Source organism: Fulmarus glacialis, unplaced genomic scaffold, assembly GCF_000690835.1.
Source record: "Fulmarus glacialis isolate BGI_N327 unplaced genomic scaffold, ASM69083v1 scaffold6316, whole genome shotgun sequence".
Taxonomy (NCBI): Eukaryota; Metazoa; Chordata; class Aves; order Procellariiformes; family Procellariidae; genus Fulmarus; species Fulmarus glacialis.
This window is the reverse complement of record NW_009216138.1, coordinates 81,590-107,936: the sequence shown is the minus strand read 5'-3', so window position 1 is coordinate 107,936 and position 26,347 is coordinate 81,590. Positions and strand designations below refer to the sequence as shown.

The 26,347-nt window shown below is 37.1% G+C and overlaps 1 protein-coding gene across 2 annotated transcripts in view; it reads right to left on the bottom strand.

Annotated features, from left to right (window-relative positions):
- Positions 1-26,347, bottom strand: part of RALGPS2 (Ral GEF with PH domain and SH3 binding motif 2) — a 100,442-nt gene that overhangs the window by 11,164 nt on the left and 62,931 nt on the right. Inside the window, exons 8-16 of one of the 2 annotated variants that reach the window (XM_009579180.1) lie at positions 23,807-23,944; positions 22,793-22,883; positions 19,998-20,065; positions 19,197-19,332; positions 18,245-18,396; positions 7,895-7,949; positions 4,203-4,280; positions 2,529-2,634; positions 1,700-1,792 (exon numbers count right to left, since the gene is read on the bottom strand). In XM_009579180.1, coding sequence (XP_009577475.1) covers positions 1,700-1,792; positions 2,529-2,634; positions 4,203-4,280; positions 7,895-7,949; positions 18,245-18,396; positions 19,197-19,332; positions 19,998-20,065; positions 22,793-22,883; positions 23,807-23,944 — 917 coding nt within the window. The remainder of the gene's footprint in view (positions 1-1,699; positions 1,793-2,528; positions 2,635-4,202; positions 4,281-7,894; positions 7,950-18,244; positions 18,397-19,196; positions 19,333-19,997; positions 20,066-22,792; positions 22,884-23,806; positions 23,945-26,347) is intronic. The other variant, XM_009579181.1, reaches the window with a different exon arrangement.

Below are 26,347 nucleotides of genomic sequence, written 5' to 3'. Positions count from 1 at the left end.
GTAAAGTCTTCCATCATTCAGTACTTTGACAGACAGTGGACAAGAGAGACTTACAAATGCATATTCTATTCTTAAAAGAAAACAAAATGCAATTTTGGCATAAAGCCTGAAGACATCACATCAGTAACAGGAGCACAAAGTCTGACATTACAAAAAATTTCTTTTCCATTTCTCAATGTTTCCAGACAAAAGAAGCAACTGTTAGTGACATAATGCCAGCACAAGTTCTCTCTCGGTTCTTTCTTTTTCTTTTGCTTTAATACTTTGCATTTCTGCTCATAATAGTTTACAAGTCTGCTCTTTCCAACTACCTTTCCTTTTAATGAGACAGACTTCTTCCATAAGGTTTTCACTGATACCAGAGGCAAATGCATCCAAACTCATACTCTTCTCTAAAGACACCCATGAGACAGGATGCTTGGCTAACAGGCCTTCGGTCTGGGCTAGTATTGTCTTAACTGGCAATTAAGTAGGATCAGTTTTGATTTCACCTAAGCAATCAAAGCTAGTAGGGGTGGGGCAGATGGATGATAGCAGAGAAACTATGCAAATATTTCTACTATTAATTAGCTATTATTAAACTACTTTGAGTATTAGAATACTGTTTCCTAATGAATTACTTTCAATAAAAGTGGAAAATACTCAATTTTTTTGTAGATTAAGACAACATTACACACAAACTTTCTGCACACAAAATTCAAATATCCAGGAGATTACTAATCAGAAATCTTAAGCTTCAAATCTCTACCCTCTGAACATAAAAATGTTAGGATAAGAAAACAGTATTTTGTATCAAAAAGAAATAAGATAGTCCCCTTACAAGGATTCTAGCAGCACATCTCAGTTTGTAAAATTACATGAACTTTATGCAAAGCAAATGTTTTTCAGTGACAGTTGTCGTAAATTAAACTGAACCACTGGCCAAGGCAACTATAAGTAATGGTTCCGAGTAGAATGAACTTAGAAAAAGATCCAAGTACCTCAAATTTTACCCAGTTTCTTAACAGAATCTCTGGCGGCATGCTCTTCCATTATAATTAACCAGTGAAAACAGGAACTACGCACATCATAACATCCCTGGAACATCTATAGAAAATCCTTTTACTACTTCCCCACATAAGCAAAGTATTTTTAGCTTCTTTCAAATAAAGCTGCAGCAAATAAAAGGAAAGCCAGCATCATATGATACGCTAGCTCTCTGCTTAACATATGAAGTGTTTTGTACTCCGTTGTAGTTAACGGATTACAGGATTAAACAGAAAAAGAGAGAGTAGTCTAATTTTACCACATATATGAAATCACTACACGTTTAATGTCGTATGTAGTGACTTCTCAGTCTTTCCACATCAATGCTTGTTTGGATTTCAAGTAGCAACAAACTGCTGCTAGACTCGGAGATCATCAAAAGATATGACTTCTACCTTAGAAAAGCAGACAGACCCAATGACATAGTTCCCTTCCTTACAGACCAACAAATTCAAAGAGACCCATGGCATATGCAAAGCAGATGTTCTTGGTGTAGCATATAAACGTGCATGATATTTCCATTAGGGCATATCCATATGAGGCGACTGACTGACTGGAAGACAGGATAGTGCTGACTAGAAATCATGCAAGTCCTGAACTACTCTCAGTGTTTACATCAGGAAATCACATCTTAATTTTGGCTGATGATACTGGAATATGCTGTTTTACATACATGTTTTCTCTCTGTAGCCTTCAGAGATTTTGCAGCATAGTAAAAGAGTTGGGTTCCACACAGTGCTACCCAGTATTTTGTCCAAGATGCTACCTAGAGAAAAAAGAGAAAAAAAGCCAGAAGTGCAATGGATAAGTGAAACGTTTCATAATATTGAGCTGTAAAATAGTAGCCATCGTCCTGCAAGAACGTGACAGCGCTAACGGTCCAGCCAAAGCTGGACAGCCATGTTTCCAAAGCTGCTGTTTCTAGTTATTCGTGTAGGCCTATGAATGCATTAAAAACCTAGAAAGCAGAACAAACATATGCCTCTCCTCACTAATCTGAGAAAAATTTTCTGCATCTTACCCTATACTTTCTGCAACCCTTATTGAACACTTCATTGAGTTAGAGTACATTTGTCCCTTTTCTTTTCCATTTTGTGTACTGCCATAAGGTGTTCCCCATTGTCATGAATATGTATTTTGATTTATAATTCATAATCAGCATTTGCAATGCAAATGCTAAGGGTTATTATCTATTGATAAATTGTTAGGATCCACCTGCCATTCAGGAAGACAAAACATACTCCTCTCTTTTAAAGTTATCAGTAATTGTAAGAAATTTTATGTAGCATTACTCTTCTCTTCTACTCTCTAGATTATGGGTATAGCCTTATAAACTGAATAAATCCACCAAACAGAAGAATGCAAACTCTAGCAGTGACCCTAGACCATAATCAGCAAGGCAGAGGAGATCTCAGACACTTGAATTAGTTGCACAACGGCCATTTTATTGTATTTGTAACTGGGCAAAGGAAGGTGGTGAGAAAATGAATTAAAAATCTTACTGTAGGTTTTTTGCCTTCTTTCAACAAAGTCTTCCTCCTGAGAACACCTTGAATAGTAACTGCTCCTGGATACAAATGAACAGCCAAATCTTCCGATTCTAGGGAGCTGAAAGGAGCATATGAAGATTTGTGTGAAAAAATACTTTTCGTAAAGTAGTTTTCCAATCATTACCACAAACTAATGCAAACATCTGTATTTCAATTTAGAAATATCAACTTTTTATTTATTGGACTTCATTGTGGAAAAAGACTTTGGCTGTTACAAGGAATTGCTGTTGTGGAATTTACACTCACAAGCAAAAGTGATCAGGATAATTAATTAGCCAGGAAGGTAATCCTTAATTAAAAAAAGCTAAAACTCAAGACACAACTGAAATACAAGAACGATTAATTTTAAAAAGCAAACGTTTTAAGTACATTCATACAGTTGCTGTATGTGTTAAAACCTCTCCTTCAGCCCTTGCAAGAAAGATTGAGTATTTTTTTGTTAGAAACACTGGAATCATTAGCACATCAAAACCGAAGCATAGCTCAAACATGCACAATCTTTAAAATATCTGAAAGCAAAAAGAGTGGGCAGGAATAAAGAGTAGAAACCCGAACCACAGCTTTAAGGTGTTTTAACGCATCTGGTGCTCTACTAATCATCTACCCTATGTAGGATCTAAGAGCAATGGGGCAAAACAAATGCCAGGTACAGGGCTGTGAAAAGAAAACTTAGCTTTATTAAAATTACAAAGCTGACTGGCTTACAAAACATTTTCAGTCAGAAAAAAATTACAAGAGGAATCATGTCAGTAAATGTCAATCAGAGCATATAACTAAATAGCTGAACCCGGCAGCTTTCTAGAAAAGCCAAGAACTGGAACAGCGCCTGAAACTCATTTCGAAGTAAGCCAGGATTTGCTGTTTCATCCATCTTAACATTCATGAACGTTCAAAGTAAATCGGAAATCTAGCAAACATTTTCATTGCAGCACCTACTGAGGATGATGATATGGAGACAATTTTGGACATCGATAGATGTGAACATGAGTTTAATTCAGCGAGACAATGCTTGCTTCTTAACATGAAAAAAGTTTCATAGTTAACAGCCATCTCCTTCCCAGCTACAGTGCCACACAGCTGGAGGCAGAATTTGTATTTTAATTAATCAGAACAATCAGTTATATTACTCTGTCAGCTTGCAAATAATACTATATATAATAAATTGGGGCCAATTTTTATGCATTACTCATTTTAGCCATATCTCCGATTTCAGGGAAGAGGGGAAAAGAAATTCAATACAGAACTGCCAGCAAAGAAAACATCTTGAATGCCATCCATTAGCACAAGAAGCAGTTTTTTTGTCCACGTGAGAACTACCAACACTGCTACACAGTGGCAGACAGTTAAAAAGCTACCTCTGGTAAAACATCTTTAAGCCTTGATATAAAGATCCAATGGTTCAGAATTTGGATTTGCAGACCAGAATGAACAAAAGCCCTTATGGTGATATAGATTTAAGTCATAGAAGAGGAGAGCTTTAAGTTTAAAGAAAAAGGTCTCTACCTTTATTTTGACATACAAGTTAGAAAGATAACAACAGAAAACACCCACTTAATTATTAAACCAAACCAAATCACCAACACCAGAGGGAAAGTTTGTCACCTCTGTGTGCAGTGGGGATTGTACCTGCTGGCCTTCATGTGGCCTCGATAGCCATTTCGTGACATTCTTGTCCCCGGACCGAGAGAATGGTACAACCTGTTCCTGTTGGATTCCATTATAAATTGTACGTATTACACATACTTTTATTCACACAAACAGCACGACTGCTAAAACAGCATAGTATTTTTTTTGTGTGCATATCACAAAGCCACTTCTTCCACATAAGAAACAGGATAATTTTGTTTAGAAAAATGCATGCAGGGGTAGATACCATGTTTTTTTATTTCATCAGATGTTCTCTTTGTCAGAACCCATAATACTGAAGTGTTTTATTGGCACTGAAGAATAATACATTTTGACAGCAAAGTCTGCATTTACTTCATAAAGACTAAATCAATGTAAAGGAACCATATTAATAAAACTTGTCTTTAAATTCTGACTTTAGATGTTACTACAAAAAAATGGTTTCAACTTCTATGAGTATGCATACACAAAAGCTGTTGGGCTGAAAGGAACCAAAAGCACTATCAAAATATGCCTGACACTGTTTAAAATACTGTTGTATTAAGTAACATTGAAATAAGCTAAGCAGTATTTCAATTCTCCAGTTCATACAAGCTTTAAACTTTATCTATAAGCTTCACATTTTAGAGTCCTTAACCTGATCTATACTGTTATCCCTAGCCAGGACTTGTGTTGTAGACCTGCCTTCTGAATACTGCTTTGCTTACTGAACCTTGTTCTTCTGGATCAGATTCCCTTAGTTGACTGAATTCCATTTAAGTCAATAGAAGCATAGGCACTTTGTCCTCACCTCCTATTTTTTTAATCTGTTTTTCTAGTCGCTTGTATTATGCTGAAAGATTGAAAATCAGCTCTAATTCTGCAGAAGCAGGCAGTTAAGTACAAGCCTATGAGAATTTTACAGGCAAAATCTCCTACGTAGTATAAATCTGAACCTGTCCCCTGTGAGAGGGGCTTGCATTAGCTGGAAAGCTGCTTATATACAGACAGGGCAGTATTTTTCAGAATGGGAAACCGAAACAAGTAGCATTGTCATGTTTCAATCTGAACTCAGAACAGCATACAGCAGGCAAACAAAACAGGCTTAAAGAAGGGATACAGTAAAGGTCAGCAACACTAAACAAGAATGGGGGGTTTTTCTTTGTTTTTGTCATTTTGTTTTTTAAACCAGCTCAAACTATTGCCTTTGCTGCAAGAAGAATTATCAAAAAGATACTAGTGAATTACCATCTACTAATCTATCCCAGAATTTGCCATCATTTGTTTTTCAACATAACCAATATCTTTGGATTTATGATTTTTTTTAAAAATACATTCAAGATATAGACAAATAAAACAATAATTAAGATGAAGGAAAGAAAACCGTAATATGAGCTGTATATTTGTGCGTACATATATTTTGCATGCAAATGAAATACATTTTCTTCTTACCTTTAAGCTTGGTTTTTTTGCATAACAAGGAAGCTATCACTCTTGGATTCGAGCTATTTCAGGGAAGTCTATTCAGAGGCACTCAGGATGACAACCAATGAGACTGAAGTGCCACTTAGTATACTGCCCTTAACATGATATAACTGTCAGGACTTGGAATTAAAATCCTTCAAGTAATTTTGAATAGCCTAAAGGGACACCCCAATGCTGAAAGCTCTTTCTCAAGTTTCAAACTAAGTTTCTGTTGCACTTAAAAACAATCAGTGACTCTAGTTTTCACCCCTTCCGCATTTCCCAGTTACAGACAACAGGAAGGCCAGGAAAACCAAGAATATTTATTACAATTCCTTTTGTTACCTGGGGAATCTGTGTGTGGAGTTATCTCATTTCTTCCTGTCAGGCATATGATGCAGATTTAAGCCCTCCTACCCAAAGATCCTGTTCCTAAATCACTGGAAAATGTTGAATTCCCACTCGCACTGCATAGGAAGTAGTCATTAATAACACCGGGTGTATCCCAATTTTGCCAGTGGCTTTTAATTCCAGACAACTAATGCCTCTCCCTCACTTAAAGACTCTTGTAAGAATGGAAAACCACTGTACAAATCAAAACTAAAGAGACACCCTCGCTAGTTACCTTAAATTTTTACATTTGCATGTCAGTGTATTACCTATTAAATTCCAAAACATGCTTCATCATCTTAAAAACCAAGCAACAGACACAGGGTTGCTGCGTATCTCTAGGAATTTCACACATGATGTTTTGAATGTCTGTAAGGAACCCAATCCCTCTCCCTGGAAGCAGGAAAGAGAACTCACCCTGAAAAACATGCAACTTCAGAGTTCTCAAAGAGCTCTCTCAGGAGAGAAAGTACTGAAGGCAAGTGGAATTTGGAGGAGCAAGAGGTATCTTCTGACATAATTGTTTGACATGGAGCAAACCTTTTAACTGGAGGGAGTCTGGGCCAGCCAGTTCTCATTAGGACAGGGATGAAAAACCTCTGCTTTGTCTCAGAAGTCCACACAACAATTCTGGAGAGCGTTACCATGAGCTTAAGCCTGAGGCTTACTAAAATTTTTAAGTTTCTTATGCTACTCAGGGTAAAAGCACTCCGTTCACCATTTTGTCTAAGGCTTTCCCATATAACTTTTTAGCTTTGAGAAATAACCTGAACTTGGCAGCAGGGAAGGAAAAGCAAGAAAACCTTTTGAACGTTGCAGGTTGCATCACAGAGCATATACAAGTTAGATTTTCTTTCTGACCCCATTTTCTTTCTATGCTCATGTGGAATGTCCTTAGAAGGGCATTTCCTCATGTATGTAGTCATATTTATAGCATGAGATATCAAAGAGTTCACCTTTGGCACAGAGAGATTTTCAAAGATTTCTTCCAAAAAGTAACACAGAACTTCAACTGCTTCAATGAATTCAAGCAGAATATAAGGTTTGTGGTAACAGTTCCTGACTATAACGAGAAAGTTCTTTGACAAAAATTTCTACAAAACATGTCTTGAAAGCATGGTACAAAAAGTCATCCATGGCAACTCTGAAGCTGATGGATTACCTGAAATTGAGTTATAAAAGCAAACTATGCACTACATTGTGCGCCTTACTCAGCTGTGGGAAGATGAAATTTCCACCTTTTACTATATTAAACTACAGCTGTTAGTCTTTTTCCACATTCTCAAATACAACATGGGAAAGGATTGAAGTGATCAATGTCACCTGAGCATTTGCAGGTATTGGATAAGGAGCAAGATGTTAATTCTGGGGCACAAAATCAGACATTAGCAAGGGGCATTTTTGTGTTTTCTCATGTAACACAAGGGCAAGCAACAACAAAGTGAAGAGCCGATGAGAGAGACCAAACAGGTGACAATGTCAATGACAAGAACAAAGGGACCAAGAATGGATGAAATATCTCAGGGCAAGTGAAAAGGAAGTACAGCTAGGTCACATGAATAGCATACACAGGATATACAAATACATAAAACCAGAAAAATCATTTGGGGTTTAATGGTACTCTGGTTGAGCTATTCAGAACAATGTGTGCAATGAGTAAGCACCCAATTAGACAAAAGCCCTATTAAACTACTGATGAGCAGAAGGTATTTCTCTGCTGCTGTAACAGATCCAGTGAACTTACTACAGTTTGTTAATATTCTTACAAACAGAAGATCTCTAGATGACTAAAATAAAGCATCATTTTCAGGACTGAGCGAGACATGGTTTTGCAGGTTTTGAGTGGCAGTTTTTCTTACCTTTCAAATGCTGGCCAGGAAGTCTCTTCACTGAGTTCAGAACCATCACTGCTACCTTGAAAAAGATAAGAATGAATAATAGTTTATTTCATCATCTACAATCCATCTATTTCAATTATGTCTGTTTCTCCTCAGAATATTTATGATTAAATGTGTAAAAAATACTTCACTGAAATACTACAATGAAAATACTTTGTGATTTGCTTCAGGAATTTCACATAAACCGAGGTAAAGATTTGAAGGGACCCAGGGTCTAGGTGCACGTTAAGAAGTTGAAGAAAAGGAGCGCTAATAAATGGGAAAGGCACTTTCAAAATTTAAAGAACATCCTAAGCACGGATTTGTCTGATTAACACAACAAGCAGTTAAAAAGAGAGGTCACTTATTTAAATAATTCCTCATGAAGTCATACATGGTCATGACACAGAGGTGCAAATTTGCAGTAGTGCAAACTCATTGCTGAATCTCCAATACATTACAATCTTTGCTGATTTGAGAAGCCTTAAACAACTTTTTAAAGCTATCTCCCACTTACTGTATCAGATCACAACAGTGTTTTTACCTTCTGTGCTTCACAAAGTAATCCAATGTTACTGCAAGTTTTTTATTTTAAACACTGAAAGTAGAGGAAAAATACAAAATCCAAGTATCTGATGCATCTGAGGCATGGCAGGCCCACAAATAACACACTAACTTTACAATTACAGTAAATCCCATCAGCCTGAAAATCAGTATTTAAATACAGGCACAAGGTAGCGTTATCTGTAATGTTGTTAAAAATCAGTAAATATATATCAGTATAGAAACACTGTTAACAGAACTCAGTAACTTCAGTTACTAACTGTACTATAAACAACGTTCAAGCTGTTGTTTTGCTAGCTCTTCACCTTTCAGACCAGACCAGCTTCCCACGCCAGCTACCATCCTTGCCCTCCACTTTAAGCCAACATGTGTTTTTGGCTTCAGACAAGCCCAACTCCTCAGTTTCAGCCCAATTCAATGTCAGTCACGGCTAAAAGCCCACCTTTTGGCACACTAACTTGACAGCTTGTTTGCTCTGCCTCCTGAATACCCATATATAAAAGGAAGAATTGGTTTATGATGATTTTCAGACAAACCAAAAAAAAAACCCACAACACCACCAAACTGAATCAATGTACCCTACTTAAGGGTTCCCACAGAGAAACAAAGGCTGAAAATGGGAACAAGTTTCCTGTAATTTTACACAGAAAATCAGCAGGGAACAGTGGTGCCCTGAAGAATAAAGCTAATCTGTGCAAAGGTAAGTCTGGATATCCACTGAGTAAACACAGAGTAAAGATGGAGGCAATAAAAATCCACACACAGCAGGGGTAATTCCAGCCAAGAGCCATGAAAATCTCAGCATGGACTGAAGTTCTCTCCCTGCAAAATCCAAGAGAAAATACATGCCTTTATCTGCGAGCCAATTCAACTTAGATGCCTCTTTTCCAAACATTAGCTCAACATCCTTATACTAATATGATCTCTAAAGGATACTAGATAATTTGGTCTCATCTTATCCTGAACTTTTCCTAAAGGAAGGTCCTAACCTGGTTCACACTAACATTATAGTAAAAGGGACTTGTACAGTGGAAGAAGCTAAGAGACATACAAAAGCAATGTTCCAGTGGAGCTACTGTCTCTTAAGCTAGGCATAACGGTCTGCAAGAAGGGGAGTAAAATACTCAACCGGTGACTAATTACTTTCTAGAAGTGCCTTTAAGATTTTAGTACTTACATTCTCAGATCATTGATCCTTAAGTATTCAACTACTTAGAAGGTTACAGCAACAGGTAGCTTGTCCATAAAATAAAAGTACAGTTACTTATACTTCTGTGACTTACACTTCCTCTGTAGCTGCAAGGATGACATATCAAAGAGCCACAGTTACTACAGTTGAGTAAGTGTTCTTACTTAAAGTGACTGTCTGCACAAATTTAATCTATCAGCAAACAGTCATTCATGTGCCACAAGGCAGGTGAGTAAAAAGTGATTATAAAAACAATCAGAAGTTCTGTTCAGCACAGTTTACATCTGACATGCACCATGGAAAAATAAGAGAATGTGTGGACTGAACTCCATATTGTTCTATGCACTTTTATATAGGAATATCACCAGACAGATCATGAAGTATCCCAGGCAAAACTGAGTAACCAGCTGGAGTAATCTGTCCAGATGGAGCCTGCTGTTATGGTAGAAGTCTTTGCAAAATCCCAAAGCAAAGCTTATAGTTTCCTGGAAGAAACAGCTGTCACTTAATATTTTCAGCAAATTCTACATCCACATTACAGTGAAAAGCTCAATGATCTATTTCATCCAAACAAAACCACAGCTGCACTCTCTGTAAGGCAATATACAAAGCCTCTTCAAATAAACAAGTAACATGGTTTGGGGATGAAAAGACAGAACCAGATGTAACAGAATTCAGAGGCAACTTTAAGCAGGTATTTTGGGTAAGACCTCCCAGCTGACTGTCTTTGAGGAAGACTGTTTATAGCAGAAAATCTTATAGTAAGATCTTAAAGTGTTGTAATCCTTTTAGCAGGTGGAGTTACAATTAGGAAGGTAGGTTTCAAGTATGACGATTTCTCAAGAAAGGGAATCCAGCATCCTGGACTCTTGTGAAGACAAGAGGGAGTTTCTTGAGACATCTAAACACCAAGAAGCACAAATGAGAGAAGGGCATGAATAATAAGTGAATAACTGATGCTACTATAAGGTGCACTCGCATCAAACTAAGGCACTGACTGCATTATTCTAAGCAAATGTAGTAGCCCAGTATGGCAGGTCCTGGACTGTTTCTAAGAAGGCCTGATCCAGACCTGTCCAAACAGAGCCTTTCTCCCATTTGTTTCTATAAGGTAGCCTACTTATGAATTTATTTCCTTATTGCTGCATAGATTTAGCTTTATATTAACAAAAAGTGCAACTTTAATATGACTAGAGCTCTACTTAATTAAGGTCCACGTGATAGAAACCCACATAATTAGAACCCCCTAAGAATACTCTATTATGAAGTAATTTTTTTATGTTTAAAGCAGACTGATAGATTAAAATTTTATCTGAAGTGACATTTTGATGGCAACTATATTAGCTTTGCTAAGAAAGATACATTTCAAACACTGTACTAAGTACAGAAAGATTTAAAAGCTAGTGTTGCTTTTTAAAAATGCAGAACAATGTAGAGCAAAAGAGCTGAAATGTAGTCTTTCAGGAAGTGATAATCCTTGTTACAGTATCAGTAGAGTTACAAAAGTTGAATGAATTTGGGGGATTCATAAACAAGTTTCATTTAAAAAGCTTAATCTATACAGAAATTGACAATTACACTTCTAAAAGCAATGTTAATTCAGAAAAAAGTGGGCCAAACATCAGAGCTATTGATTTAACATTTATATTGATGCCTATGCAGGTTTTAAAAAACTGTTACAAAAACCTGGAAAAGGTTGAATTTTACAATTTGACTAGCTCTCTAACATCTATATAGAACATCTCTAACAGGATTTTTTAGATTCTAAAAAACTCTAGGAGATTTTTTGCACAACAAAAGTTCTGATACAAAAAAAAAACACCCTTTCCCAAACAGCAAAAGAATATACATTACATCCCTCCCTCCAAAACAAAACAAAGGTGAAAGGAACTGTTTTTAACTTAATAAAAGTTAGATGTCTAGCCAAATTCTGTTTAAACATTAAGTGCACTATTTGACTATCACCTTAACTGGAAACGTTTCATTCATTCAGTACTTTAAAAATATATCACCTTCTTAAATTCTTCTCAAGTATGTACTCAATTTTTGAGTTTTTCCAACAACCTCAAGCAGGTCTTCAGGTTAAACTTAATAACAAATCCTAGGCAGTATAAGTCCTTTCTATTAAATAATGTTCTACACAAGTTTTGGCTTTATGTAAGAAGCCACTTGACACAAACCACTATCTTCCTAGTTTTCTTTATTGCTAATAAAGTTAAAAATTTATTTTGCAGGATTAAAAAAAAGTATCAGAGTTGTGTTTATCTTTACTATGTAACATGAAGGCTTTTTCCATTCTTAGGAATAACAGCAATTGGCAAAATGTTTTTTTCGCTGTGCTGATGATTATCTGAGAAGTTTCAGGATTGTTTACACAGAGCTCTAGTACTGCAGCTGAATACAGATGTGAATTTTCTGTTTGCATTTGTAGATGTGCATATACATATGTCTATGCTACAGCCACACACACAGCGTGAGGCTAGGTTCCTAGTTACGTGATAGGGAATGCCTATACCATTGCATACCCATTCCCCCCTGGTCACAGCATCCACTCATTTCTGAAAGTCTGAGGATATTGAACATTTAACACAGGCTTCCTTTATCCAGAAGTTAGTCCCCAAAGTTAAACAGGTGTTAATATAAACAAACCAACCCCAAAGAGTTTAAGAAGTATTCAGACCGAAAATTCTTTCCCCTTCTCAAATCTGCAACTGACACTCTCTTGGCTCCAGTTACACAATGTTTCCAGAGCTCTAGTCACTATAGCTGGTGACTGACCTGATAGAGCTTGAAATTCTAACATGAAAACACAAAACATTGATCAAGAGGCCTGAACATCAATTGCTGTAGCACAATACAGCCCAGCTAACATCATGGAGATGGACTCCATGCCCTAAAAGTTATGTTCTGCCTTATTGAGTCTATGACCATACTGAAAATCCTCATATATATTGAACTAGTTCATTACCATTTAACTATTGTACAGTAAAGTTTAAATAGCTCACCTTTGACTTGCTAGTTAACCAAGTAAGAATGGTGTGAAGACTGGCAAATGACTCAAGCAATATGATGCCAGAGAATCGACACAAACTTTTAATACCATCACTGATAATGAGTTTCATAATGAGTTTCATTGTGAAAAACTAACAAAAGCAAATAACCAAATGGATAAAGATGGGGCAGAAACAGGGGGGTTGTACAACTGCATTAATCGCAAAACACCCAGAGCACATGCCTTGGACCAAACAATATTAATAAGGATTGGGGAAGAAATGGGGTGCTAGAACTCCTGTATATCCCTCTCCTCCTCTCAAGTCCAGGCACCTACATGTGCATTTTTAACCTAAAGTATTATACAGCTTTTATATTTACCCTACCACTAATAAAGTAGTAGTTCACAATAACAAAACACGGTATCCACATTTAGGGCAAGAGACAGGCATCTATGTAGTCACTTAAATAGAATATTAAAAAAATTGAATAAATAAATACATATTTCTTCTGCCTGAAACCCTACCCGAACTTTGATCTTCTGATGCAGACTGCTGATGATTCAGAGTCCTAAACACCTGAACAGTATATTACAGGGTAAGGAATCAAACAAACATTGGCTGTGTAGAGTTCTTCCCTACTGTATAGGCTGCCAAAAACCCGAAACTAAATGCATACACTGTATACCTACACCTATACTTAATTTATTTAAAGAGAAATATAATCCCTTGTAGAATTCAAGTACTTCAAGATGGTGACTTAATAGAGGAATTCATTAAAATGCTGATATTCTTGTATGCATTTTATGCCAGTTTAGTTTTGAAAATGTACTGTTCTTACATTAATTCACACTGATTTAAAATACTTTTCTTTGAGTCCGCAGCATTAATTTCTCTGATTGCTTTAGAATAAAGGCTCAAGTTATTCTCAAGTGATTGGAACACACAAACAAAGGCAAACGTGCAAGAGCATTATTTTTTCCAGAGCTTTCATCCATATCATTGTAGATTAGGAAAAGTAAGTGGAAAAAAAGAAATAGTTTGAGAAAGAAACTCCAAAGTTAGAACAGAATTTGCATCCAACACTGCTACAAACACAATCCATAAATGTGTTTTCTTTGAATTTTTAAACACCTAACATTACATTCTCATTTTCCGCCAAGTATTTCTGTGTTCATACCTCAACATCTATGCTTAAGTGGTATACATGTGAGACTGCACCCTTAAAAAAAACACCTCCTAAGCAAAATTACTTTGCATCCAGTACGTTAGGTGCTGTAAGAGGAGAAAAGCCACACAGAAGCAATATATGAAGAGAGGGGTCTCTTTTACACTGCCCCTTTACCTCTACAGAATTATTTGGACAATTAGCCATTGTAAACAAATTCCAAAATTCAATAATGCAAGCTGAGCCAAATCATAAGAAATGGTGGAAATCCAAAACTTCTTCCAAGAATATTAATGAAGCGAGCTGAACATTGCTGCAAAGATACTTAAGAGTACACTTAAGCAAGAAATGAATACTTAAAAAGGGTAAGGAGAGTATTAGAAAACCATGTATTCTTAAAAAAAATGTTATGAATAAAATGAAGTTTCATGCTATTTCTGAGTGGAACCACGATCTAGTAAAAGCATCTTAATTTATCCTACTTTTAGGTAAGGAGGTGACAGCAGGCAAATACACGCAGGAGAACAGCTGGTTAAGAGTATGCAGGTGGTTCCTTCAACCCAGCCAAGAGCAATGCTTAGACCTCAGAAGGGGAAGCTCACTTTTTTGAAAGCGTGTATACAGTGACCTCATCAAAACAGAGGGATCGCAGAACAAAACTGTCTTGTAGCTTTAAGACCTACTGATAACAAGTAGTGGGGGTTCTCAATGAACTTTCACTGCAAAGTAAAAGCATCTGTCCCAGTTTACTAAAAGCAGATATGCTGGACTGTCTGCACAAAACAGATGTATTTTCAGCAGTATTCATCTGTCTGTATTTTCATGTGTTATCTGTCAAAAGTCTCTGCAGTCAACAGAAATAAAGTGGCATTTTAAGGACATAAGTCATATAACCTCTTTTTAGCCATGCACCTAAGAATGAGATGAATCATATCCTTGAAGATCTTAATTCTCTATGTGATTATAAAGAGCTCCAAATGACCAGCTCAAATGCAGCTGTCTAAATCATGAATGTCTAGAACTTAGAAGAGACTATTTCCTCTTGTTACATTCCTGAATTCAAGAGAACATTTCCCATCCGATATTGTATATATGACTGGTCAAGTGTTTCCTCCTTCTAATTAGGATAGCCTTGGCACTCCTGGAAAAAAAGATTTCTCACTTCTGTTCAGCTAACAAGCACATTTTACAATGAAGTAAAATGGCAACAGAACCAGATGTACATCTCCCTTACTCTAGCATAATATACGACCATCTGCTGAATACAGTCTCACAGTTCTAGGAACAAGAACTGTTTTGACCCAAGGACAAGAAATTAATATAACAGGGGCTATAGATTTAATTTTTTTTGAGTTATAGGTTTTTGCAGAATGAGTTGAATGTACACAGTCAGCCTCCAGACCCTGAAATTAAGAAAAGAATCTGATAAAGATCTCTGACCATGGCTGTCATGTTACAAATAGGCCTATTTTCAGGAAGTCCCATACCTGGGTCATTTTCTGCATTGCTGCACCCACTTGGTGTATCCTTCGTATCTGAAAGATTATTACATTGATGTAAAAATTTTGGTATGCTATGCATCATTCCCAGAATGGTTCACCAGTCTTTCCCAGAAAACACAATCAAAATTGTCCATCATCACCTGAATGTGTGTTTTTAGTTTAGACACACATGCACTGCTGGATTAACTGCTCAGTTTTAGTATACTTATATGCAGAACAGAATTTCCTCCAGCCATGAATCTCAAACCTAGTGATGTTCTAACTGATCTCTATCACAGATTGAAAGCTTCTATCACAGGAATAACCAAAGAAATCCAAGTGGAAGAGTCCTGATGTATCTGAAGAAGTTGGTTTTCACCAGTGGAAAAAAAACTCTGATGAATCTTCATAACATGCCTATAAATTGCTTTACTGAACTGTAAATGGACTACAGTAATCTGTTAACAGCAAAGGCAACTCAGACATGAGGCCTGATAAAAATGCACGAACTCACATGACGCTTAGATAAAGCATCATAACAATACAGTGCTGCATACAAACATCCTATAGACACTGTTGTCACATTGCTGCTTTTTTGATATTTGATGTAGAGGCAGATTATATCAGATCCTCCGATATTAAAGGATTGGAAAGGTCTGGAAAGGTCTGAACACCTCTGAGCCCTCAAAACTCAAGAGAGATTTAAAGTAGTATTACAGTCATCTTTAAGGTCACATTCAAGGTGCTGGCACATCAGAAACACTGCCCATGAGGGATCATTTATCCAAAAAGTTAAGTCCTGTATAGGCTTATATCTAAGAAAAGGTAGTCCTGTTTCTAGAGCAACAGGTTTAAATCCACGTTTATGGGCAAGGTGAGGAATAACACTCTTTTCAGTACACACGTTCAGAAGAAGTTTTCTTGACCTTCTTTTGAAGTTGTGTTGTAGAATACCGTAAACCTCCTCTCTGCTGCAGTGACTGTACTACTTCCAAGTACTGAGTAAACAGACTACTTCAAACATGATGGAGGAACTTAGCTTCAATCAACTTCCTTAAATCGTGCTGAAGCAGCAGTACAGAATGCCAGACAACTTACATTTCCAAGAATTCTTCAGTAATAGACACTGCAAGCCTCCAGAACTTACTCTCTTCCTCCATACGTATTTCTAGCACCTCTACTAATCTCCTGTATTATTGAAATTTTCATAATCAAGAAGCAGCAAAAATAACGACAATGCTAGACTGTCAAAACAGTGATAAAACTAAAGTATCCGAGGATGGGGAGGCTGGAGGTGGAAGAGAATGGGAGAGGGGAAGTTCTAACCACAAATGCTGATCTTACACAAAATGCATAAGGTAGCTGTTTTACACGTGATTTATAAAAGTCTTCTGAAGTGGCAATTTTGGTGACTACATCAAGTTGATAAGGTCATGCCTGAGCTAAGCAAGAGAACATAGTTCAAAAATTCAGAGATGAGACAAAGTAGGAAAACCCTCCTAACGTCTAGATTCTCCAAAATGTCTAGATGGTGACTGGTTCTTAATTGTGCCTCATGAAAAACTGCTTGTCAACTCTGGGAAACCTTCCCTGCTAGGCTCTAATGGAGGTAAATAAATAATTTACCCTGGAAAAAAGGATCAACTGCAGAGAAGTTTCTTAGATATTTAGATAGTAAACATCAGTAAAAAACTGCACTGAGAAAAGGGCAATGCTACATCTCAACAAAGGTGACAAAAGTTTGGTTCTCCTGTACTGTGCAATCCCTGAGAATGCAAGCTGTCTGTATGCTGAGGAGAAGTACTTTGGATGATTTTGAAGTGGCAAACTTTGCCACAGCAGAGAACCTGTAGAGAACAGAGACAGGCAATCCACATTTAATAGTGGAAGCTTTCTGATGTGAACAGGTTCAAAGTACTTTGGTCTAAGCTAGTTCCACAGATTTACTTATTAACCTAATTTTTTTAAATTATTGCCTCTAGATATTTGACTTTTTTCCACATGAAAAGTATATTTAATGTTTGCTCAGAATATATGGCCTTCTCCTCAAGAAAGTATATGAACAGCTCCTGAAAAAAAGCATAATTTGAAACCGTGTGACCTTGTTTCTCTCCATGAAGGCTAAAAAGCAAACCTGTTTTTTAAAATTAAGTTATCCAAAGAAATGTGTAACACTACAAAAATCTTTTATTACCATAAATGCATAAAAACCGAACACCGTTGAATTCTATCAAGCTAAAAATTTTGAGAATTACTGTGATAGAGGTTCCATTTCTCAACCTTGGCTGCAGTTAGGTGGATCTGAGAGGCACTTGCCCTGCCCTGCCCTCCCCTCCACTTTAAGGATCTGTGCGTAACAGGAAAAAAGAGCAACTGCCGTCACATAAGAAACTCAGGAAGCAGAAGCTCTCAAAAGAAGAATCCCCTAAATATTTGAAAATAACTTACCAAAATGAAGTACATGGACATTTTGAAGTATCCGAAAGTTAAACTGCTATCTGCGCCTGACAAAAGTCAGGAGTATTTAGAAGTTACGCTCTTAAAGACTGTCAGGAATTTACAGTTCTCACTGTCAATTCAATGTGGCATTTTAAATAGAAATCCTACCACAAGACATTTTTAATTTGGATTGGTTTAGGGGGAAAAAAAAGAGAGCAGGAAATGGTGCCCTGCACTTCCCTCCACCCCCAACAAGGAAGAGGAGGAGTATCAGAGGTTGTATAATTAAAGGAGATAAAAAACCAATAATCTGCTTTTCCATAATTTGTCAGTTCATGCTGCATAAATTACGCTGCCTTTCTCCACCTACATTTCTCAAATTTGTTCTAAAACAGAATTGGTATTTTAGAATAATACTGCTGCTTGTACAATCGCCAACTAATCATGCTAAAATCGTTATTAGAAGACCATGTACTGCTCGGGTATGTTTACAGTTCCTACCTATTGAAATTCCACTAGAAAGGGTGGAGCTTTCTGCCTGCCCTCGGGATGGGACATGAGGCTCCATGACGCTATCATCCAGTAGGTGCCTTGGTCCTGCGTTGGGGAATGTCGCACTTTTAAATTCAGCCGTATTCATTTTGTGTATGAAACTAGCAATGAAGAAGGATAAAATTGTTACAACATTATCTTCGATACATTCCAAAAGTTGTTGCTTTAACATCCTGAAGGATTGCATACAGTGTGTTCCGAATATCGAACTAAATCACGGCTCAAGTCATAAGCAATTGTGCACAAACTATATTATCTATAGGAATTTCTAGTCTTAAAATTGCACAGCACTCTTGGAGCAAAGAGAAAGTCAGGAGTACTTTAAAAATGACTTTCAATATCCTAAGGTATTTTTGTCTTATTATAATACTTACATAATTGAACTTTAGAATTGCATTCTAGCTTATTAAAGGTAAACTTACACAATATAAGTTAAGAGATGAATTACTGAATAGCTACAATCTTGCATTTTGAAAAGATGACATGATATAATGATCAAGATATTAATTATAAGTACACCTATATAGAAAAACCTGAAGCCATTACTATACAAAGTTATATGAAAATCTACAAAGGAGGTCTCACTATAAAAATACCAATAAAGCAATTATTTCAGTTTGAATTTGAAAGAATTACACTAGCATCGAGTTGCTGTAAGTGATAGTTTTGTCATTCAGAAAGAGCCTATTTTGGCTAACTCATTGCCTATTCTTATCGTCGTAACAGCCGCACAGTCTTCCTATTTTGACTAATTGTCTTTGGTTGGAATACTACCATTACAGTTCTGAGCTTGCTCTCTTGCCACAAATTGGTCTCTAAGTGAAGTACCGTGTACAAATCATGCTAGTTTTTAAAAGCAAAGCTTTTGTATTGAAAGTTTCAGGTGAAATAAAATGCTGACTTGTATCCCAGACTGTGACATTTCCTATGTCCATGCGGTATCAGGTTCCTAGGTGAAGGGGGTGTTGGTGGTAGCAAGGCTCCTTCAGCTGCAACATTTTTCCGTCCACTTTGTGGAGACGCTCCGACTTCAGAGCCTGTGAACAAAAAAGACATTACTCCCAAGTAACTTTAGAATTACTGTCAGGGTTACTTCCCAGAAAATCGTGGAAGAGTTGCACAAAACTTCCTAAACTCAATTTGTAAGAGATAGCCTGTAATAAAACTCATTGATATACTCATACTGATAATTAAAAACCATGTACTTTGGGGTTTTTGCACAGGATTAAAAATAAACACACTTATTTCAAATAGACCATCTAGTTACAAGCATTTTTTAAGTCCTAAACGTTGCTGCATTAGCTACATTGGCATTAAACAAGTCCCACTGATTTTACGTTTTGAAACTGCTGCCTTCAGTTTTGGCATTGATCAAAAATAATGCACATTTTTGGAAGCATATTATACCATGAGAAGTTTAGATGAAGGCCCTTCTGTCTAGACGCAACAAAGAATATTTAATAGCTCTTCACCCCAAGTGACACTAACAAGTTAGTGCCACAATACATACAAGAACATAAAAAACTGACTCACTTCCTTGAAAGAATTTCTTTACACATCACCTTTAGACTTTCTATTACAAATATACAGTGTTTATACTTCACACTTCTTTATGAGCCTCAGGCAAATATTTTCCACGTTTGCAACTCAAAAATAATGCATTTGACAACCTCAAGTCTTCTCACATTTATTAAGCATTTACCTACTAAATCTTCTCTGGAAGCAGCAGAGTGGGGGGTGCTGGTCCCTGGTTCTATCTTTAATGAAAGCCTGCATTAAAGAACCATTAAAAATTACTTTATCAGGAAATAGAAGCATATAAAACTAAGTTTTTGAAAAATTGTTTTTTTAAATTTACAATTGAAAGCCATCTGTCTCTATAATTGCAAGAAACATTATAAAGTTAATGTAAACCGTGCATAGTTATCTTTAGCACACACTATTTTCAAACAGTCTTTTTTTTTTTTTTTTTTTGGGTGGAAAAAAGCCTGCTACTGCAACAGGGCCCAGGATTCAAAAAATGACATGCTAGGGCATGATGTAGTAAATGAGTCTATTACTTTGGTTCATATAGACCAGGACAGGTTTGCAATACCGTGCCGAAAGAGGACCAGACAGACTCAACAGCAAAACCTTGGCTACAGCACAGTCCTGCAACCTCTTCTGCATCAGGGAGCCCAACGCAGCTGGCAACAGCCAGCCACAAGCAGCCAAACAGCCACCAATTGCCACCTTCACCCTCCGCGAGCAAAAGCTCAACATGAGCTGTGAACAAGGTGTGGCAAAGTCACACTGCGGAAGGAGCAGGGGAAGAGGCCATTGCTCTGCGTCGGCACCACCCTCCAGGGAAAACAGAGCCACACGTAAGCCAGGACCTACACGGCCCTGGGACTGCTAGCAGATACATGAAACTCAGTGACGATAACACTACTCCAGCATAAAAACTGGCAAGAATAAGAAGTATACAACGGCTCCCCCTGCCTTGGCTAAAATATCTATACTTACTACACTTCATATTTTAAATTTTTCTATAAAGTGCACTAGTGTGCCGGGCCAAGCCTTTTCTCTTTGCTGGTCTAAAAGCCAAAATCCTTCTTTTGCATTTTGGAAAATACATTATCAACTTGACTGCATTCATAATTCAAGCTGCTTCTATAACAGGCACTTTTTAATGCGATTTCCAACAGTACCACAAAGAGGGCAGCCTCTAGGAGCAGAGAACTCCAAGAAGACCAAGCGTATTTTGTCCACATAGTTTGCAGAACTAGAATCTTTGGAATTAGCAGGGTTGGAAAAGCATCTACTTAATTTTGGGGAGAAAAAGTTTGAAATTTGACAGCTCCTCTCCCTCCTATCCCCAGACAGTTTAGCAATGATTCATTACAATTTTAAAATTTAATTTTTAAAAATAAAATAAAATCCCTTAGGAAGAAAAAACATGTATTCAAGTCACAATGGCTGTTCTCTAACTTCAGCCTTTTTGCAGACACCTTAGGGGATAAAAAGTAACACGGTCACTTATAGTAAGAATCGTTCTTCAAAATACACTCCTCCCCCATAAAAAATTCAGTTTGGAGACATACAAAACCCATGGGGTAAAAACAGACTTTCTGAATAGCAGCCATGTTTCTGCATTACGGGCAATTGTCTCCGTTCATTTCCCTGCTATCAAAACGTGGGTTGTACAGGATGAAGAGACTGTAACTCCTTCAGCAATAAAATTCCCCACTAGTAGCAAGTCCTACCTAGCGAAGGCAGAGGAAGGTGGAGTGTGGAATTCATGAAAACAATATGCCACTAAGAAACAGACACTTCAGTTAAGAAACTTGGGTTTGTTGTTTTGGGGTTTTTTTTCCCCTTCAAATGTTTGACTACAGAGCTTTATGCTCAGTGATAAGCAAGCAGTACTTCCAGAATCAGGCTATAGAACACTTCAGCAAAAAGGTAAAGCCGGATGCTTGCATACGAACATGCAGAGAACAATTTACAAATCTTAAAGATTGTAACACGTGAAGGGAAGCCAAGTGTCTGAGCCCTCGTTAACTGTTCTTTGACACAAACTGAAGGGTCCCCATTTGCTGCCTTTTAGTAAATCCAAGTTAGGGCTACTAAATGGTAACCTGTATTTGTTTCTCTAGTGTGCGTACCCCTTCCACCATTTGAATGTAGCTACACAAGCAACCAATTCAAGACAACTGAGGTGACAAACTTCCAGGGCGGGCAGGATGGGAATGGGTGGGGAACCTCCTCAAGCAGATCAGCCAGCGAACAAAAGCTTTCTTCATATGCAACAGATTTGCTTTAGGTTTTTTCCTATCCTCAGGGCTTGTTCCTGTCTCTTGCCAGAGATTTCCATCCCCCAGTTTTGCTGGATGCCAAATCACTTAATACAGTAATAACCTTTTAATTAAGGAAATAGAAACCTCTGTTTTGGGTGGTATGCTGGGAGGAATGGGTGGGGACACAGATGGACAATATCTTGCCTCTCAAAAATCACATTTACATTTTACTCACACTGTATAACCTAATCAAAGAGAAAAATATAAAATGAAAGTGAAATATTATGAAAGTGAAAGCCTTAAGTCACCCTCAGTAAGAACTTTGACTGGACGCACAGATGACACTGTTCTGACGAAAAATGACATAAGCTATCTCCAATCATGGGATCCATCTTATTACTGAACAGTGTTACATGTGAGCCAGTACGGAGTCTTCATTAGCAAACACTGAAAGAGGTCTGCAGATCAAATCAACAGACCAAACAGACCTGAAAGCTAGGGCTTGATGCAGTCAGGCATAGAAAAGGAAGGAGATATGCCATCCAGCATGCTGAAAATTGTGTTGAGCACAGGACCTGGCTGTAACCTCGCTACTTGCAACTGGTGCATCTGAGACGCATAATCCACCGATACAAGGGCATTCTTAAAAGTGATAGGCTTTGTGTTATAAAAGTTATTTTGTAATGAGTTACAGCCAGTTATAACATTTCATACTTACTTGTAATTGTCATCTTCTACAAACTTTTGTAGTTCTTCTATGTACTGAACTGAGTTTAGATATTTTTGGACATGAGGCAATAGAGGAATATCTAGAGAACAGATGACATTCATTATCACTGTACCATTCATTAGTAAGCAAAGTTATCTTCCAGAAACTATTTAAACAGAGTCAGATCTCTTGCCTTTTTATGTGAGATGGAGGTATACAAACTACAGTCCCTACTGATGTTGAAATTTTTGTCCTTCATAGCAGTTCTCATGCATTGAGCTGACATTCCCCACATCCATAAAGCCAGGTATGTATCCCCCTAGAGCTGCTCTGCTTATCAGAGCCATATCAGGGAAAAGTGAGAGAGAGCCCCTGGTCAAACTGAAGTCCCAAACCTGGAACCTGTAGGGTTGTATCTGAGGACTCCTTCACAGCCTATATTCTTATTATATTGAGCTTTCAGTGAAGCCCCAATCCTGTGCTAATTCGCCTTCCACCATCACAAAAGCAGCCTTATGACTTTACGAGAACTTGAAGAGGATTGTGAGGGAGACCACCTTTGAAGGAAAAAATACACTATCTGATCTATGAACAGCACTATAAATGTCCAAAAGACAAGCTGAACATATTTTATTATCTCCAGTAGAAGTATTACTCCAAAAGCAATCCTACTATTTTTAGAATTCATAGTCATAAAATTATGAACACAGGGATATAAGTTTAGAACATACTAGTAAAACTCCTGTTAAGTACAATGTATTCCACATTTTTCATCAGCAAGTATGTACTGCAAAAATGTGTGTGATGTAAGAAAAGGGCAATTTTATTCTCTCTCTTCACGCTGACTCTCCGTCTTAACCAACAGTACCAGAATAAACTTAGACTTTTGGGCTGAGAGAGTGAGGGAGAGCGTTAATGGCATTCAGATGGGCTGGGCCTTACTTACATTGCATTACAGAAGACAAATATTAAACCTTTTAAAATTTTTCTCTTTAATACTGCAATATTTACACACTAGCTTACCATATTCACACGACTGCTGTAAGTCTGAGATAATTCGAAGAATGTTGTTCATTAAATTTGTTCTTTGCTCGCTTTCCAGAATGCTCCCTGTTGACGGGTAGGCAGAGTCAATATACGTCAAGTCTGACAGATAAATACCTGAATAAGATTAGAATGAAAAGTTTCTTTATTTAGTGTCTCCCATTTTGCAGAAAAAAACCTCACAAACAGTATTTTGAAGAATTTTTGCTTTCATTGACTGACATGCATGCAGGCTGACAACAGCATTGCCTCAGGATATTATTTTGGATTTACTTGAGAAATCATTTCAACAAGATCTCCGAGAGACTTCAGACCTCAGAGTAAAACAGTAATAATGCTTGGACTTGCAGGAAAGTACATCACCGTGCCACCCTTGTCTGGGATTGAATCTGCACTCTCCTCAATCACTTAGTCCTTAGTTTTGTCAACCTTATCTCAGCTGTATTCACAGTTGCTGAAGGTACGAGTACAGCTAGGTTTCTGTGTGCAAGCTTTCATTCTCTGTACGACAAATCATAGTGGGAGGCAGAGAGGATCCTTTCTGCCTGCATCACAGTAGGCATGTACTAGCTGACTTTGTCTTTAACAGCGTCATTATTTCTAAATTTAAAAGTAATTACAAGGACATGCACAATTACTCATGAACCTAATCTTCTGCCATATCACCAATTAATTATTCCCTTGACAAATATGAAGCATACTAAACACACAATGCTAAAATACATGATCAAAATTACTAATGATTTTAGGAAGTCTACTTCATTCCTCCAATTCAGCAATTAAAAAAATAACAGAAGGAAAAAATCATATTATCTAGAACTATGAGTCTCAGAGTCAACTTCCAGCAACATGAGACAAGTTAACTAGGCAAAAAGTACACTCAGATTGAAATGCGGTACGAATCCTGCGGTTCATATTAATTGCGAGTCCGAAGATCCAACAGCCTTATAGATAAGTCTCTTCAAGTCTTCTACCTTTCTTCCCCACCACCACTGTAACCTTACTAGTCTTTCAATCCCTTGACCACGCAGGGAGGAAAATTCTCCTCCTTACATACTAATGCTGTAGATAAACTGCTTATTTTAATTCTAAATTCAACTCAATTTCTTGAACTTCACCCAAAGACTAATCATTTTTGTCTCAACTAAATGAAACGTATCCTGACCAGCTCTGCTATTAAAAGGAATTGCTCTTCATCTCCTGCATCTTCCACAAGATATCCAAATAAAAAAAAAAAACCACACTTAAAAATATTTTTAAGAAACTTATCTCAGTAACAGGGAATTTCTAAAATTATATTTTGCTTCACTCTCAGCCTTGTATAACCAGAATCATAACAAGAAGTTTGGCTTTACAGGTGGAAGACTATTAATACAACCTCACAAGATCAGCAGTTGTGTTTGTATAGCACCTAACCAGTACAGTCTGCAAATGTGAGTTGGGAAACTCTGGGCATCACTCCAAAATCAACACATACACACGCGTGTGTGCACACACACAGAAACAAATTAAAATACTTGTGGTTGAAAGGTGACATATAAAAAAGTGAATAAAAAGGTATTACACATGACCTGATATACTACTAAATTTCTCAATTTTCTATTCTGCTAGAGTCATTTTATTAAAAATTAGAAAGGATAATCAGAAACATCAGATAGCAGAGCAATGTAACTATCTAGACTGAATAAGCTATCCTGAACCTAACTTTGCTAAGCAATGTCCAAACAGGCCTTAAAAATCCCAGATCTCCTCAGTCTTCCACAGAAAGAAGTAAATCATGCTTACTAATTACAATTAAGGAAATTCACTATGAACAAGCACTTGCAATATTATGCATGATTTTATAAACCAATGAATTTGTAAGATCATCTTTCTGAACGACTTGCTCATTTAAGCACTGATTTTTTTCTTTTAGCTAAATCAAGAGCTCTTCTGTAGAGAGCTGTTCTCTAAACTTATTCAATGCATTTCTATGAAGTCTAAAATAATTTTGAAAGCATACTAGGGATAATTCTCTTTCAGTCAAATGTAACTGGCACATCCTTTGTGAAGAAACCGAAAAGATCAATGAAAGCAAATTGAATGCACTTAAGTGCTGGCTGACTATTGACAGAATTAAAACCGGTACTCTGCATTCCTCACAGGGCATAATCTCTTATGAGTGGCTTTTGCTACTTCTAACACCAGTCAGATGTTATCAAATATTCTGATACCTACCCAAAACCATCACACACACAGTTTTAACATTTTCCACATGTATTGGAGACTTCGTGCGTTTAACAACTGGAACTGTTTCTTATTAAGTGAACGTCAAGAATTGAATGCGACATTCTGTTGAACATTCTTCTAGACTATAAATGGTTCATTTTTCCTGTTGTATCCAGCCAGGCTGCCCCTTTTATTCCCAGCAACACAAACTGAGTTTTATCAGCCTGAAAGAATCTTTCTTCTAAATGAAGCCCAGTACTGTAATAACTTGAAAGGCATCTTTAGGCAGCGTAGTAAAAATGTTTGATTTGT